At 46.8% G+C, this 17,966-nt stretch overlaps 1 protein-coding gene across 2 annotated transcripts in view; it reads right to left on the reverse strand.

Moving 5' to 3' along the window:
- The window catches only part of CPA6 (carboxypeptidase A6), a 280,392-nt gene that overhangs the window by 87,031 nt on the left and 175,395 nt on the right, over nucleotides 1-17,966 (reverse strand). For both annotated transcript variants that reach the window (XM_063923870.1, XM_063923868.1), the window contains exon 2: nucleotides 16,152-16,227. In XM_063923870.1, the coding sequence (XP_063779940.1) occupies nucleotides 16,152-16,227 (76 nt within the window). The remainder of the gene's footprint in view (nucleotides 1-16,151; nucleotides 16,228-17,966) is intronic.

A 17,966-nucleotide genomic window follows, 5' to 3' on the forward strand; every position in this document is an offset into this window, starting at 1 on the left:
AGAGTAGGTAAGTATGTGTGATTTTCTAGAAGATACAAGAAAAATGATAAGTAGAATATGATTGGTTGCTATGGGCAACATTTCTACTTCTAGGAACACACACTTTAGTAAATATAACCCTAAAGGCCCATCTAGACGGGCCGATGCGGGAGAGATGTGTGCTGAGCGAACCGCTCAGCACACATCTCTCCCACCGCTCAGCACAGCGCGATCTGTGCTGAGTGTGCGGGGGGGAGACGGGGGGGCCGACCATTTCACCCAGCGGGTGAAATGAGCGACCCGCTAGATTGGCCTGCACTGCAGGCCAATCTAGCAGCAGCGATAGCGATGCGCGGGGCTGCGCATCGCTATCGCTGTAGGGGGTACACACGGAACGATAATGCTCAAATTCTAAGCAATCTAGTCAGATTGCTTAGAATATTGCTCCGTGAGTACCCCCCTTAACAGTTCTGCGAGGTGGCTGGGTGGTGAGATGCACAGAGCGGCTGTTTCTGATGGGAGGGTCATGAGCGTGCATCCATGACTGGGCGATTTTGAGCCATGTATATGGGGAAGGGATGCCTGTTTTTGTAGGAACTCTTGTACATAGTATAGCTGGTGCATTAGCCAATACTAATAATGATGCTTGCTTCCGGGATAGGCTTGAACTTTCAGATGCACAGATGTGTGACTCACTTTGGCAGATTGTTGCATTAGCATATGAAAGTAACTGCAATGCCGCAGCCACAGGGGAAAAGTGTACAATGCAGAATCAGCCCCATAGTGATGACCAAAAGACCTCACCCTCAGTTCAACCAATGAGAGCTCCCACATGGATCTAAAACAGTGATAGAGAGATAAGGGCTGACGTAGTATATACGCTTGCTTGATGGCATATCTTGTGTGTTGTTTGCATTGCACTTGCCCCAGAACTGCAAGTAACTACTCACTTGCAACTGAAGAATCATAGCTCCGCTGTAACCGGGTGTTTAGAGAAGGCGTGACAATGGAATTGCGGGCTCAGTCTGCGCAGTTTGCATGAAGCATAAATACGCATGTTTTCTGACGTAGCTTTTGTATCAAGCATAGAGCAGGCAGGTGCAAGCATGCACTGATGATGACATTTATAAAGCCAGCATACAGATAGGGAGGCCAGCTTGCAAAGATGTGTACAGTCCCGCGCCACATACGGAAGGATAAGCAGATTTTGGCCCTCATTCCGAGTTGTTCGCTCGCTAGCTACTTTTAGCAGAAATGCAAACACAAAGCCGCCGCCCTCTGGGTGTGTATCTTAGCATAGCAGAATTGCTAACGAAAGATTAGCAATTCGGCTAATATTAGCAGAATTGCTAACGAAAGCAATTTCCTTGCAGTTTCTGAGTAGCTCCAGTCCTACTTCTAGATTGCGATCACCTCAGTCCGTTTAGTTCCTGGTTTGACATCACAAACACGCCCAGCGTCCGACCAGCCACTCCTCCGTTTCTCCAGCCACTCCTTTTTACCTGGCACGCCTGCGTTTTTTAGCACACTCCCTGAAAACGGACGGTTTCCGCCCAGAAACACCCACTTCCTGTCAATCAGCAGAGCGATTGAAAAGCTTTGTTCGCCTGTGAGTAAAATAGCATAGTTTTGTGTAAATTTACTTAGCGCGTGTGCCCTGCTGTGCATACGCATGCACAGAACTGCCGGATTTTAGCCTATTAGCAATTCTGCTAGAATTAGTAGCGAGCGAACAACTCGGAATGAGGGCCTTTATTCCATACACACAAAGCGGGTGCATCTGCAGCTGAGTTGCGCTGAACTCCATATAAGCCACATATAAAGCATGAATTAACCAATTAACGTGATGCCGTGATGATGTGACAGTTCTGAACTCATGCTGTGATAGCGATATGGAGAACAGTGTTTTAATGCACTTAGTACATGCACTGTACATCTAAAAAGGTGTTCAATTGATAGATTTCCCTTTCAATTGGAACTGTGAAAAGAGTTGTTTTACTTATGTTAGTTTAGTCTGAGGTGATTATACCTCCAGTGCGTTTGATAATTGGTCATGTCCTGTGATAATCACAGTACACGACTTATAATGAGCATGTCTATGCTGGATATTGCTCTCTGGGTTGTAGTAAAGTCAGCCATCTGTATAATAGTATATTTTACACTATACAGTATTGTACTATTTAGTAAAATGCAAAGACACATTAAAACACTCTGTATTGGTATTTGATTAAACAGTGTTAAAAGGCATCTAAATGTAGAACAAATAATAATGTAAACCTATCAAATGCCTTAACACTTGGGGAGTTAGATGGCCCCCAGTCATTCAGAATGATACATTTTCCATACCACAACTTCTAGCAGTGAGTTTAGGTGCAACCCCTTTAAGTCAGTCCTGTAATTGTACAATATTAGGACACAGTTGGCCATGAGAATGTGACAGCTTTAATGGCTTCTGGGAATACAGCATTCACAAAGACCATTATATGTGGTAAGGGCCATTATTTAATACAAAACAGTCTATGGGGCACAAATGCAGTTCAAGTGTTTTCTCTTTTTTACCATTTTCAGTATGTACTAATGTAACTCCTTTCAGAAGAAAGGTACAGGACAAAGAACAGCCAGCAGTAAACATTATATTAAGCATTATTAATGGAAGCACTAGGACCACAAGCAATCTATTGAGTTATTTGTCGCAGCCTGTTAGACATGCTATAAATGAATACAGTACCGTAGGCCAGCACACTTACTTCACCATTTATATAAACATACAATCAACAAAATAATAGGATTAACAATTTGAAAATACGCAATTATTTTGAGGCTATATAACATGAGCCACCCTATACATTATTTCTATATAGCTTTTATGATAGGGGCCTTTGGTATTATTTTATTTCATTTCCAATGAGGTCAACAATTTTGTTTTGATGGTGAAAAATGTAAACTAGAATGTGTTCAGGTTGTGCTCTTCTAGCCATAAATGTCCAAGGGGGAGACCTGTTTGGGGTACATGCCTCCTGGATTTGGTCCTTTATCTGGTGTGGAGTTTTGACCAAAAGTGTGTGTTTCTTTGATTGATAGGGGAAGGGTTTTGGAGGAACAGGTCCTTGATCGGGGTGGTGTTTTGACCAAAAATGGGTGTTTCTTTGGTTGATGGGGGAGGGGTTTTGCGGGATCAGGACATGGCTTTGGTGGATCGGCACAAAGTGTAGTTTTGCCCATTTCTGAATGTCCACATGTTAGGTGGTGTAGAGTAGACTAATAATCCCAAGCAAACAGAAACACTACAGTGTACTGTCTTCATTGGCACATACAGTCACTGGTTTTAAAGATTAGCCCTGTATTTTTTCTCTTATTAAAATAATTAACAAATGCAGGATACAACTTTTCTCATGTTTTTCTTTTAATGTTTTCTGGGTTTTATTCAGTATCTGTTTTCTGCATTTCTAACAGTAGGTGGCGCCATCCTTGATCTGTCTTGGGCCCATTCTTTTTTAATATACATAGGGGAATGGATGCGTATAAGATCTGACATAATGAAGTTATCTAAAGTAGGTAAAAGATAGCTGGTAACTCCGCAGAGTCTGGATGCTAAAATGAGTGGAGGGAATAGATCCATTAAAATCTGCAGATGTGCCTGTAATAATCTGAGGCAGCTGTTTCATGGAGGGCATGGGTCTGAGAAAGTTAGCAAAGTACTGATACAGTAATAATAACATTTCTAGATGAAAAAAAATTACATTAAAATTAATTGTACTGTATTTGCTAATTACTTACAATACTTGTATTTTAAAGTGCACTCAACTTATATACAAATGTTTATGATTATATCCCAACAGTCCATATTTTCTCTAGACTGTACTAACTGTAAGACATAGAAAGGAGCATGTCCTTTTTGAGGATGTGGATGATTGGATCTGGGCATGGTTTAGGGGAATGTATAAGGCAAGAGAAGGGATGTTAGCTATCTCTTAGGGGTGCAGAATGACTAGGTGCTACCCTGATCATTTGCTGACAGGCTGCTCTTCAGCTCTGCCATACAGGGCCTAATTCAAGGTTGATTGCAAAATAAAATTTTCCTCTAATGGACAAAACCATGTGCACTGCAGGTGGGGCAGATATAACATGTGCAGAGAGAGTTAAACTTGGTTGGGTTATATTGTTTCTGTGCAGGGTAAATACTGGCTACTCTACTTTACACTGCAATTTAAGATTTCAGCTTGAACACACCCCACCCAAATCTAACTCTCTCTGCCCATGTTATATCTGCCCCACCTGCAGTGCACATGGTTTTGCCCATTAGAGGAAAAAGGAGAGTTATGGTAGACTTACCATGGTTAACTCTCTTTCTGCGAGGTATACTGGGTTCCACAGGGAAAACATTGGGGTGTAAGAGTGGGTTCTTGATCCAGAGGCACCATCGGGCAAAGGTTTGACTGTCCCAGGATCCATTGGGGCCTCCTCTATAACCCCGCCTCCAGGCACTGAGAGCTCAGTTTCGTTAACCAGTCCAATGCAGGAGCAGGTAAAAGAGAAGGCAGATGTTAGTCACATAGAACAACAATCTCACGACAGGTGAGGGTACCAGCGGCTAATGCCATACAACCCAAAGAAGCTAGGTGCGTCAGGGTGGGCACCCTGTGGAACCCAGTGCACCTCGCAGAAAGAGAGTTAACCATGGTAAGTCTACCATAACTCTCCTTTTCTGCAGCAGGGTACACTGTGTTCCACAGGGAAAACATAGGGGATGTCCTAAAGCAGTTCCTCAAGGGAGGGGACGCGCCCTAGTGGGTAAGAGAACCCGGCGTCCAAAGGCAGCATCCTGGGAGGCGAAAGTATCAAAGGCATAGAACCTAATGAACGTCTTCACTGAGGACCACGTAGCTGCCTTGTACAATTGTTCTGGGGTCGCGCCTTGGCGGGCCACCCAAAAAGGTCCAACAGACCGAGTAGAATGGGCTTTAACTGCAGCAGGAGCTTCGAGTCCAGCCTGCGCATAGGCTTGTGCAATCACCATTCTAATCCATCTGGCCAAGGTTTGCTTATTCGCAGGCCAGCCACGTTTGTGAAAGCCAAACAGTACAAAAAGCGAATCTGACCTCCTGATGGAGGCAGTCCTCTCCACATAGACACGGAGAGCCCTAACCACATCCAAAGAACGTTATTTGGGGACAAATCTAAAGAGACAAAGGGGGTCATTCCGAGTTGATCGCTCGCTGCCATTCTTCGCAACGCAGCGATCAGGTTACTACTGCGCATGCACCGCAATGCGCACGCGCGTCGTACGGGTACAAAGCGGATCATAGCTGGGCGATGCATTTAATGAAGAATCCATTCGCACAGCCGATCGCAAGGAGATTGACTGGAAGAAGGTGTTTGTGGGTGGCAACTGACCGTTTTCTGGGTGTGCTTGGAAAAACGCAGGCGTGTCCAGGCGTTTGCAGGGCGGTTGTCTGACGTCAATTCCGGGACCAAAAAGACTGAAGTGATCGCTGAGTAAGTCCAGAGCTACTCAGAAACTGCAAAAAACTTTTTCATCCCGCATGGCTGCACACGCGTTCGCACACTTGCAAAGCGAAAATACACTCCCCCGTGGGCGGCGACTATGCATTTGCACGGTTGCTAAAAGTAGCTAGCGAGCGATCAACTCGGAATGAGGTCCAATGGCTAAGGTGAAAAGATGACACCACCTTAGGCAAGTTCGTAGAACCGCCTGGTCCGGTGGAATATGAGAAAGGGTGGACGACAGGATAAAGCGCCTAAGTCCAACACCCGCAATAACAGGACCTTGGCTGTGAGATATTTAAGGTCCACCGATTCAAGAGGTTCAAATGGAGACTCTTGCACAACAGACAAATCCCATGGAGCCACAGGAGGGACATAGGGAGGCTGAATCCGAATAACGCCCTGTATGAACATCTGAACATCACGTATAGAGGCAATTTTTCTCTGAAACCAAACCGACAAGGCAGATATATGAACCTTGAGGGAGGCCAGACGAAGACCTAAGTCCAGGCCTTTTTGCAGAAAAAAACAGTATTCTGGAAGTTCTGAATATATGGACATCGTAATTCTTCTCTGCACACCAGGTGAAGTAAGAATTACCCAAACCCTGTAATAGATCCGGGCAGAGGCCGGTTTGCGGGCTTTCAGCATCGTCTGCATAACCGCCACTGAAAATCCTTTGGCTCTCAGGTGTGATGCTTCAAAAGCCATGCCGTCAAAGCCAGTCTGGCCAGGTCTGGGTAGAGACAACGGCCCTGTACGAGGAGGTCTGGTCATGGAGGAAGTAGAAGGGGATGCCCTGTCGATAGACCCTGCAGGTCTGAGAACCAATGCCTTCTAGGCCATGCCGGAGCGACTACAAGCGGCATTCCTCCTTCCTGTTTGAACTTCCGTAGAAACCTGGGTAGGAGTGACATGTAAGGCAGCCAAAAGTTTCATGGAATTGCTAGTGCGTCCGCTTCTTGAGGATCCCTTGTCCTTGATCCGAAGACTGGAACCTTGTGATTGTGTCGAGATGCCATGAGGTCTACGTCCGGTAGATCCCACCTGTCCACTAGGAGTTGAAAGATTTCCGTATGAAGACTCCACTCTCCGGCGTGTACGTCCTGACGACTGAGGTAGTCCGCTTCCCAGTTGAGGACACCCGGAATGAACACTGCCGATATAAACTTGGCAGATGGCGTTCTGCCCAACAAAGGGTTTTTGACACTTCCTTCATAGCCATGCGGCTTTGAGTGCTACCTTGATGGTTTATGTATGCCACTGTCGTGGCATTGCCTGACCGTACTTGAACTGGTCTGTTCGGTACCAGATGCAGGGCAAGTGATAATGCATTGAACACCTCCCTCAGCTCTAGGTTGTTTATTGGAAGGAGTGATTCTTCCTTGGTCCACCGACCCTGAAAAGAGTCTTGCTCCAACACTGCTCCCCATCCCCTCAGACTGACATCCATCATCAGGAGGACCCAGTTGAGGATCCGGAAGCGACAGTCCCCACTCCATTGCTGGTCCTGGAGCCACCAGGTCAGTGACAAACAAACCTCTGGAGTCAGCAAGATCATTTGGGATCTGATCCGATGAGGCAGGCCGTCCCACTTGGCAAGAATTTGTTAGGGTCTCCTGCTCTGTGCTGCCACGTCGTCATGGCAACCGGGAGACAAGTGCTAGCGGAGTAACCTGAGCGTAGCTGATACTCCGGTTCGGGTCTTTTGCTGTGCAGTGGTTACAGGCTCTGTGCACGGCAGGGGATCTGGTGCTGGTTTTTGTGCTCACAGTCTGTGAGGTCTGAGTGGGGCGTGGACAGCACCTGCTATATAAACCCTCTTCTCAGGTTAGTCAGATGCTGCTGAATCTTTGTTGGTTCGTCAGTTCCTGAAAGCTAGCTAGTACTGTGTAAACTTTGTATTTGTTTGTTGCTTACTGCAAATAGGCCTTGGGATTTGGTATTACACTTTGCCAATCCAGACCTAGCAGTAAGACTGGAGTCAGTCGTTTAACCTGCTGGGGTTCTTTTGCTACTCTGAGAACCTAGCAAGTTTGCGGCTGTATTCTCAGACTTGCCTGCCAAAATCCTTTCTCACTGTGCAAGGTGTTCAGGTGTCAGTTTAGTGGCAGTAAGCTGAACCAGTGCACTGCAAGTGAGGACTAGGATTGTGGAGACTCTCCTTGTGTCTATTATTCCATCTCTGACCAAGGAGTTTACTGCCACACCGGTTGGTAACCCTTTAGGGTTTTGCTGTTGCCCTTAGCAACAGCATTTCGGGTTCTCTACGTATTAAATCACTACATCTCGCTTCTTTCCATCTGAGCATTCCTAATACTAGGGAGACACTCAGTTTCTTAGCCTTTGGGCTTCTCTGTTCACTTTGTGTTTATTTTGTTACCCTATCACCTTCTGTGTATGTAATGTCATATTCCCCAGTCTGTCTGTGAGTTCATTTGTTTTGCATCCCTCACCGTTCAGACACCAGTACATTCCTGCTGGCACTGGTGTGCATAACATATTCAGCAGCCTAATACTCCTGTTGAAATTTTGTGGGAATATGGAGCATACCCCTCAAAATACTTTGCAACAGGTGGTCGATCAGGTGCAGGTCCTGACTCGACAATTTAATGATTTGTCCATTAAAATGCACACCTCGCAGGCCGCTGGCGGAGCTCCCGCAGCAGCAGTACCTTCAGGGGTTAAGGAGCCGAAAGTAAATCTCCCGGATCGTTTTTCTGGAGATCGCTCGCAGTTCTTTTGTTTCAAGGAGAGCTGCAAGCTATATTTCCAGCTTAGGCCTCAGTCTTCTGGGTCGGAGATTCAGCGGGTGGGCATAGTGATTTCCTTGCTACAAGGAGACCCACAGGTCTGGGCATATGGGTTGCAGCCTGACTGTCCGTCGCTTAAAAGTGTTGATGCTTTTTTTACGGCACTGGGCATGTTGTATGATGACCCTGACAAGACGGCCTCAGCCGAGGCTTAGATTTCGATCCTTAAGCAAGGGCGAAGGCCAGTTGAGGTTTATTGTACGGAGTTTCGGAGGTTGGCCCATGATACTCAGTGGAATGACCCAGCCCTGAGACACCAGTACCGAAGAGGTCTTTCTAACCAGTTAAAAGACCAACTGGTACAATATCCCTTGCCTGATAGCTTGGATCAGCTCATGCAGTTATCCATTCGGGTGGATAGACGGCTGAGAGAGCGCAGGCTTGAAAGGGAGACCGAGGTTTCCTTCTTTCCCAAGGGAACCTCAGACTCTGAGGAATTTTCCGAGGAGCCTATGCAGATTGGGGCTACCCGCCTCTCCTCGCGTGAGAAGACGCGGAGGAGACAGCAGGGGTTATGTTTGTACTGTGGGAATAAAGGTCATGTGGTAGTATCATGCCCAGAAAAGCCGGAAAACTTCAGGGCCTGAGGGTGATGGGAAATATCCTGTCAGGTCAGAAGTCGGAATTTCCCAAGAAGACTTTTATCATTCCGGTGACCTTGAAGATCCTCGGTCAAACTGTCAAGACTGAGGCCTTTGTGGACAGTGGGGCCGACGGGGTTTTTATGGACCGCCAATTCGCCCTGAAACACTCTGTTCCCTTAGTACCCTTGGCATCGGAAATTGAGATTTGTGGGTTAAACGGGGAACCATTATCCCAGGGTAAAATTACCTCTTGCACTAGCCAGATTTCTTTGTTTATTGGAGCCACACACTCTGAAAAATTGTCCTTTTATGTGACTGTCTGTACTTTTGCCCCATTGGTGTTGGGGTTACCCTGGTTAAGGGCCCACAATCCTCAATTTGACTGGGTCTCTGGGGAGATTCTTAGTTGGGGTACTGATTGTTTCAGGAGTTGCTTGAGCCTTCCAGTCAGGCTTTCGCAGCTAAGTTTGCCAGGATTGCCAGGATGTTATGCAGATTTTGCGGACGTGTTCTCCAAAAGAGTTGCAGAGGTACTACCTCCCCATCGCCCCTATGACTGTGCCATTGATTTGTTGCCGAATGCTAAGCTTCCCAAGAGCAGGTTGTACTCCCTGTCACGTCCTGAGACTCAGGCTATGGCAGAGTACATTCAGGAGAACTTGGCTAAGGGATTTATCAGACCTTCACAGTCTCCAGTTGGGTCGGGGTTCTTCTTCGTGGGTAAAAAGGACGGTTCGTTGCGACCCTGCATCGACTTCAGGGAATTGAACCGTATCACGATTAAAAACTCATACCCACTGCCTCTCATTTCGGTCTTGTTTGACCAGCTTCGTACTGCCACCATTTTTTCTAAGATTGACCTACGCGGTGCGTACAATCTAATCCGAATAAGAGAGGGGGATGAATGGAAGACTGCCTTTAATACCCACTCAGGGCATTATGAATATTTGGTGATGCCTTTTGGGCTCTGTAATGTCCCGGCAGTCTTCCAGGACTTCATGAACGATGTGCTCAGGGAATATTTGGATAGATTCTTAGTTGTATACTTAGATGACATCCTAATCTTCTCCAATTCCCTGGAGGAACATCGGAAGCATGTACGCTTAGTCCTCCAGAAACTCAGAGACCACCGGCTTGGGGCGAAGCTGGAGAAGTGCGAATTTGAAGTTCAGCAAATCGCATTTCTAGGATATATTATCTCCCCAGAAGGTTTCCAAATGGAGGGTTCCAAGGTACAGGCAGTCCTGGATTGGGTGCAGCCCACAAGTTTGAAGGCGCTTCAGCGTTTTCTGGGCTTTGCGAATTTTTATAGACGATTTATCGCTGGATTTTCGTCTATAGTGGCGCCCTTGGTGGCACTCACTAAGAAAGGGGCGGATGTTGCTCACTGGTCTTGTGAGGCCAAAGCGGCTTTTGCCCGTCTCAAAAGGGCATTTGTCTCGGCCAAGGTGCTGCGACACCCAGATCCAGAGCGTCCTTTTGTGGTGGAGGTGGATGCCTCTGAGATGGGTATTGGGGCAGTGCTCTCTCAGATGGGGCTGTCTGATAATCGCCTTCATCCCTGTGCTTACTTTTCCCGTAAATTTTCGCCTGCCGAGATGAATTATGACGTGGGTAACCGGGAATTGTTGGCTATTAAGGATGCACTCGAGGAGTGGAGACACTGGCTTGAGGGGGCTAAGTTTGTGGTCTCAATTCTCACCGACCATAAGAATTTGGCATATTTAGAGTCAGCGAAGCGCCTCAATGCCAGGCAGGCACGATGGGCTTTGTTTTTTGCTCGCTTTAATTTTTTGATAACATATCGCCCTGGGTCAAAAAACATCAAGGCTGATGCGCTCTCGCGGAGTTTTGCTCCAATCCAGGAGACCACCGAGGAGCCATTGCCCATTGTGTCCCCATCATGTATTAAAGTGGGCATTACCCAGGACCTCTTGTCATTAGTCCTTAGAGCACAGGAGCAGGCTCCTCCAGACCTTCCGGTAGGTCTTTTGTTTGTGCCTCCTAGGTTAAGACAGCGAGTGTTCCTGGAATTCCATGCCAAGAAGTCGGCAGGTCACCCGGGTATTGCCAGAACTCGGGAGTTGCTATCTAGGGCGGTGTGGTGGCCCTCGGTGGCTAGGGATGTGGATCAGTGGGTTCGGGCATGTGACATCTGTGCCCGAAATAAGACTCCTAGAGGGGTTCCTGTTGGAACCCCTCTCTATTCCATCTAAGCCATGGACCCACATTTCAATGGATTTTGTGGTGGACTTGCCCAAATCCTCGGGGATGACAGCCATCTGGGTTGTCGTTGACAGGTTTTCGAAGATGGCGCACTTCGTTCCATTGGTTGGGCTGCCATCGGCCAGACGCCTGTCTGAATTATTTATGCTGCATGTTGTGCGCCTCCACGGGTTGCCACTTGATGTGGTCTCTGACCGCGGATCCCAGTTTGTGGCCAAATTCTGGAGGGCATTTTGTTCCGATCTCCAGATTTCTGTCAGCTTGTCGTCAGGCTACCATCCGCAGTCTAATGGGCAGACTGAAAGGGTCAACCAGTCCTTGGAGCAGTTCCTCAGGTGTTATGTCTCCAAGTGTCAGACTGACTGGGTGGCTCATCTGTCCATGGCGGAGTTTGCCTATAACAACGCGGCTCACTCTGCTACAGGGATCTCTCCCTTCCTTTGTGTGTATGGGCATCATCCTAAGGCCAATTCTTTTGACCCCCTGGACTCCACGCCTGGTGGTTCCTCTGTGGTTTCGGTCCTTAGAGGTATTTGGAGGAAAGTGAAGAAAGCCCTTGTGTCTGTGTCATTAGTGACCAAAAGGGTTTTTGATAAGCGGAAAAGACCCTGCAGCTTCAAATTAGGAGACTTCGTCTGGTTGTCTACCAAGAATTTGAAGTTGAGACAGCCATCTCATAAGTTAGGCCCCCGGTTCATCGGTCCTTATAAGATCACTAGGGTTATCAATCCGGTGGCATTTCAGTTAGATCTACCCCGTTCTTTGGGTATCAATAAAACATTTCATTGTTCCCTTTTAAAACGGGCGATTAGTAATCCTTCTTCCAGTGGAAGACCTTCCCCTCTTCTGATACGTGGCCAGAGGGAGTTTGTTGTTGAAAGGATTCTTGACTCCAAGATGGTTCGGGGTCGGCTGTCATTTTTGGTGCACTGGAAGGGGTATGGCCCGGAGGAGCGGTCGTGGGTGCGCAGTTGTGATCTTCATGCCCCCAGACTGTTACGCTCTTTCTTCTCGCAGTTCCCCGATAAACCCAGTGGTAGGGGTTCTTTGACCCCTCGTCAGAGGGGGGGTACTGTTAGGGTCTCCTGCTCTGTGCTGCCACGTCGTCATGGCAACCGGGAGACAAGTGCTAGCGGAGTAACCTGAGCGTAGCTGATACTCCGGTTCGGGTCTTTTGCTGTGCAGTGGTTAAAGGCTCTGTGCACGGCAGGGGATTCGGTGCTGGTTTTTGTGCTCACAGTCTGTGAGGTCTGAGTGGGGCGTGGACAGCACCTGCTATATAAACCCTCTTCTCAGGTTAGGCAGATGCTGCTGAATCTTTGTTGGTTAGTCAGTTCCTGAAAGCTAGCTAGTACTGTGTAAACTTTGTATTTGTTTGTTGCTTACTGCAAATAGGCCTTGGGATTTGGTATTACACTCTGCCAATCCAGACCTAGCAGTAAGACTGGAGTCAGTCGTTTAACCTGCTGGGGTTCTTTTGCTACTCTGAGAACCTAGCAAGTTTGCGGCTGTATTCTCAGACTTGCCTGCCAAAATCCTTTCTCACTGTGCAAGGTGTTCAGGTGTAAGTTTAGTGGCAGTAAGCTGAACCAGTGCACTGCAAGTGAGGACTAGGATTGTGGAGACTCTCCTTGTGTCTATTATTCCATCTCTGACCAAGGAGTTTACTGCCACACCCGTTGGTAACCCTTTAGGGTTTTGCTGTTGCCCTTAGCAACAGCATTTCGGGTTCTCTACGTATTAAATCACTACATCTCGCTTCTTTCCATCTGAGCATTCCTAATACTAGGGAGACACCCAGTTTCTTAGCCTTTGGGCTTCTCTGTTCACTTTGTGTTTATTTTGTTACCCTATCACCTTCTGTGTATGTAATGTCATATTCCCCAGTCTGTCTGTGAGTTCATTTGTTTCCTGCTGGCACTGGTGTGCATAACAGAATTAATTGTTGCAGAGGGTGGGAATGAAATTGAGCATACTCCACCATGTTGAATGTCGACACCATCAGGACCCTGCTGTGACGGATGAAGTGTCTTATCCTGTCCTGGATTTTCAGGACCTTGTCTGGAGGCAGAAACTGCTGATGGGATATGGCAGTAGGAATATGCAGATAAGCATACTGTATATCCAGGGATACCATGTAATCTCCAGGTTCTCGCCAGCACAATAGAGCAAAATGTTTCCATACGAAACTTGGCTACCCTCACAAATTTGTTCAGTGACTTGAGGTTGAGTATAGGCCGAAAAGACCCATTGGGTTTTTGCACCAGAAACAGGGTCGAATAATAGCCTCTGCCTTGCTGGGACTGAGGTACCGGCACAACCACTCCTGTACTCAGCAGGGAACCGACCACCGTTTGTAGAGACTGCGTCTTCAACGGGTCCGAAGGGAGTACCCTAATGCAGAACTTGTGAGGGGGACAGCGTACCCATGAGAGACAACTTCCCGTACCCAAGCATCTGAAGTGTTTTTTAACCAGAAAAGGGGGAGGCCCTTTTCATCATGCAGCAGGCTTGTCTTGTTTCAAAGCAGGCTGACGGGCTGCCCAGGACTGTTTTGTCTTGAGCTTGGTGGTTTTGGGAGCATGAGATTGTCTGGGGTAAGACTGACCCTTGGCTTTCCCTTGAGGTCAAAAGGAACGAAAAGTCATAGTCTCGCCTTCTGAGTAGAGAGATTAGTAGGAGGAAGAAAAGCAGTCTTAGCAGCTGCTAATTCAGACACTATCCTCTCCAAATCAAATGTCCCCAGTAAAGGGGAGCACCTCCAAGGTCTTGGAGGTTCTTGGAGTCCAAATCCACTTTCCACGATCCACAGCCAGGACAGACATGGATGACACTTTGGCTGTCTGTACCCCCGTCTCAGAGGACGCTTCCTGAATGTAATAGGCGGCGGTGCATATGTGAGACAGGTATTGTCTGTCCTTGTCAGAAATATCCTCGGGCAGCTCATCCTCTAACACTTGAACCCACGTCTCAATACCCTTTGCGGCCCAAGAAGCAGCTATGGTGGGTCTATGAATGGCCCCTGCGAGGGAATATATAGATTTCAGGCATCCCTCCACACGCTTATATGTCGATTCTTTCAGGGAGGTGACAGTGGTGACAGGCAGAGTAGATGACCCCACAAGACGGGTGACGTGAGAATCCACCAGCGGTGGATTTTCCCACTTACTACATAACTCTGCAGGGAGAGGATAGCGAGCCAAAGCCTATTTAGGGAGTGGGAATTTCTTACCTGGGGTAGATCAGGGTTCCCTCCTGATGTCCACAAGATGATCAGAATGGGGTAATACAGTTTTAACCACCTTCTGTTGTTAAAACAGAGCAGTTTTCTTGGCCACTGTTTACAGGAGCTGCAGGCAGATTGGGAGGTGAATGACATTTAGAACATAGACCATCACACAATACTTCCCCCTCAGGTAAACCTCTGGAGCATACCTTGCAATTTACAGGAGCCTCCAGAGTTTTACTGCCCTTATTGTTAGACATTGTAATAAAGCAACAATCAGGCTAATAGTACGATGAAGCCAAAGTACACAACCTGCGGACAAAGTACACAACCAGCGTAAGAGTACACACACTTGTGAACTAAATCCCAGTGTATGTGACTGCAACACAGTAAAATATCCGTATAGCAATAAGTACTGTGTACACTATATTATAGGACCCTGACGCACCTAGCCCCTTCGTGTACAGAATATAGTTACAGCTGCCTTACATGGGATACACATGAGAGTGAAACTATACAGCAGATACAGGCACACACTGTCACAGGCAATGCAGAGATTATTATAAGCACAATAAGACTGCACTGGACTAGTGTTATATATATATATATATATATATATATATATATAGTCGGAAGAGGTGCGGCACTCAGCTTGAATGAAACATGAACAAAATGCACTTCAGCAACACATATATATGTATATATATATATGATATATATATATATATATATATATATATATATATATATAACACAGCGTGGTCCTAGACTGGAGGTATATATCAGAATACTCATAAAATATATTCTGAAATAGGTACACTCTTTCTTAACTAATGCTCTCTGTAACAAGACATGTAGAATACTCAAGTGTCTGTAAAGTCTCAGCGCTGTGTACAGGCGGCTTTACAGGGAAGACCTTGCCCTGCAATCCCAGAGACTGGCAGCAGCTACTGTATGCTCAGAAGATGGCGCCCAGTGTCTCTGTCAGGAACTGAGGGAAGAGTGAGGCAGCTCCAGGGCGGGAAATCTGCGAGGAGATGGTGCCCTGGGCCGGGGGAGGGGCTACAGGTCAAGCACCGGCTCCCCTATGCTGGGCCTCACCGCCGGTACTATGGAGCCTTACCAATAGGGGCGCTAGTACACCTGACCTGTACTCCTATGCCCTGGTGGATATAGTGGGGTCCCTGCTCGGTGACAGTGTCCACGCCAGCATTGCAGTCCATCTCCCTAGACTGCGACCAGGAATGCGATTTAGTGGCGGGTCCCACCTGGGGGACCCTCTTACCTCCTCCCTTTGTAGCAGCCACGTGGACCAGGAGAGTGCCTGTGACAGTGTGCCTAAGCCAGAGCGTCTTTGCCGCAAGTACCTGGGATCTGAGCCGTGGGAGTATGCAACGCCGCTTGGGAGGTGACGGAGACGCAGCGCTGAATGTCACCCTGACATAACAGTGCTGCGGCCCTTGAAGTCTTCCAAGCTTTTTCAGGGCTGCCCAGTGCAGCCCGCCTGTTAGGTGACCTGATGCCTGCAGGCACCACTCGAAACTGAGCTCTCAGTGCATCTTGGGACAGTCAAAGATTTGCCTGATGGTGCCTCTGGATCAAGATCCCGCTCTGCACCCCGATGTTTTCCCAGTGGAACACAGTGTACTCCACTGCAGAAATGTTTTTTTGCAATCAACCTTGAATTAGGCCCACAGTGCAGTAATATCCCATAAACGTGTACAGGCACAAGTCTAGAACCAGACACAGATAGAGACTTACAGACTCATGTATGCATTAGACGTCATTGCAACTTTTAAAAGAAGATGCCAGGCCTACCTGGAGCTGGCGATACATATTCTTTAGTTCATTGGCTTCTTTATTACTTTTGGGAACAATTCGTATCACTTTGTCACTGTCAAAAAAAACAACCAAACACAGCAAATAAAATACTTACATTAGAGATAAGGCAGTTTGGGCTTTGTAAAATGCATCATAGTGATAACATCTTAGGATATTTGTCTATGTCTATTAAAAGCAATTTTACTGATTTATTATGTAACTAACTGTAATGTCAGGTAGCGATGCTGATTATGGTGATTTTGGCTTCTTTCCTTGTACAGATACAACATCAAACAAAGTAAGTCACAAAAATAGAAAGGAAGAGACAGTTTAGGTCATTTGTATACCATAAAATCTAGTCAGTTAGTTCATTTTATGTATTGCAAGTGTTCCTAATCAAATACTCGCATAAGGTCCTATTCCTCAAATAAGGGGTGCACGCATATATTAAGGATCCCATGACTTCCAATATCTGCCATGGCCCCTCCATTTCTGACAACAGAAGCAGCCTTTATGGATTTCTATGGCAGGCAATCACCAGACCACCTGTTGGGATCTTGGCGGTCACAATGCCGATGCCGGAATCCCATCAGGCGATAAAATACCGGGGTCGGAATACCGGCGCCACAGGCTTTTCTCCCTCTATGGGTGTCCATGACACCCATAGAGGAAAAATAGATCGCTTTATAGCGCCCGCTGCCAGCATACTGGTGGCCGGGATCCCGAAGTCGGGATCATGACAGCCAGGATCCCAACCACCGGTAAAAAGTATGTATTCCGTTTCTATGTGGTTGATAGGCTGTCGGATTTACTAAGTTCCTGAATGCTTCAGATGGCGTTAGCCATTGTAACCTATGGGCTACATATCGCCAAAAATTGCTTGGCAATGGCCATGCTCACATGCATGCTAAGATGGCCGCTCATGTGTAGTAGCCTATGGGCTCCAGATTGCTGAAATTTTTTGTGCAATGGCCATTCTCACATGCATGGTAAGCAGATAGCACATGCCCAGTAGTATTGCAGCGTCCTGTTAGAGAAGTGAAGTGTTCCTATTAGTGGTCTCTTCACTCCTTACACAAAGTAGGGACAGGGTCATTTTGGAGCCACTCTTCTGCATGTGCATTTTAATATATTTGGGTTGTAAACAGGGCATAGGCGTATCTATACTGGGTGCAGAGTGTGCAGTGCACATGGGTCCAGGGGGCCTCCCACCGCACTCACTGCACCCATGTTTGATTACCTTTCTGGTGTCCCGTGTCACACTGCAGCCATGGCAAAAATCACTGGAAGAATGGCCGCCACGGTCACGTTTCTGGAGACCTGTGCACACGCATTAAGTATCACTTAAATGTACCAAAGAGGACACTTGCACTTACCATCTGCCGGCTCCTACAGCAGCCATTTCCATAGTTTCCTATGGGGACTGTATTTAACAAGATCAGCAAAGCACAGCTTGCCTGTGTGGGCTAATGCCATCCTCAGATTGAGTTATGCAAACAAGTGGTATCAAAAGAGGTTATATACAGGTGCTGATATGGTTTGCTAATTCCTAGCAGCTACTTATAACAGAGGTAGTCAATCTCCTATATACAAAAATAAAAACAACAAGATGAAGTAGCGCTAATAGGTAAATTGAATACATAATGTAAAGCATTAGAATAATTATGGTGAATATTTAATTATTTAAACCCATACAGTATATATGTGCAAATAAGTCAGTAGTCCCAAAGGTAAGGGATCTTGATATATGCTGTTTCTATGAGTGCTTCTGGTTCCAATAAAGCACAAATATGAAGAGGGGAATCTTTCTAT

This window comes from Pseudophryne corroboree, chromosome 5 (assembly GCF_028390025.1).
Source record: "Pseudophryne corroboree isolate aPseCor3 chromosome 5, aPseCor3.hap2, whole genome shotgun sequence".
Taxonomy (NCBI): Eukaryota; Metazoa; Chordata; class Amphibia; order Anura; family Myobatrachidae; genus Pseudophryne; species Pseudophryne corroboree.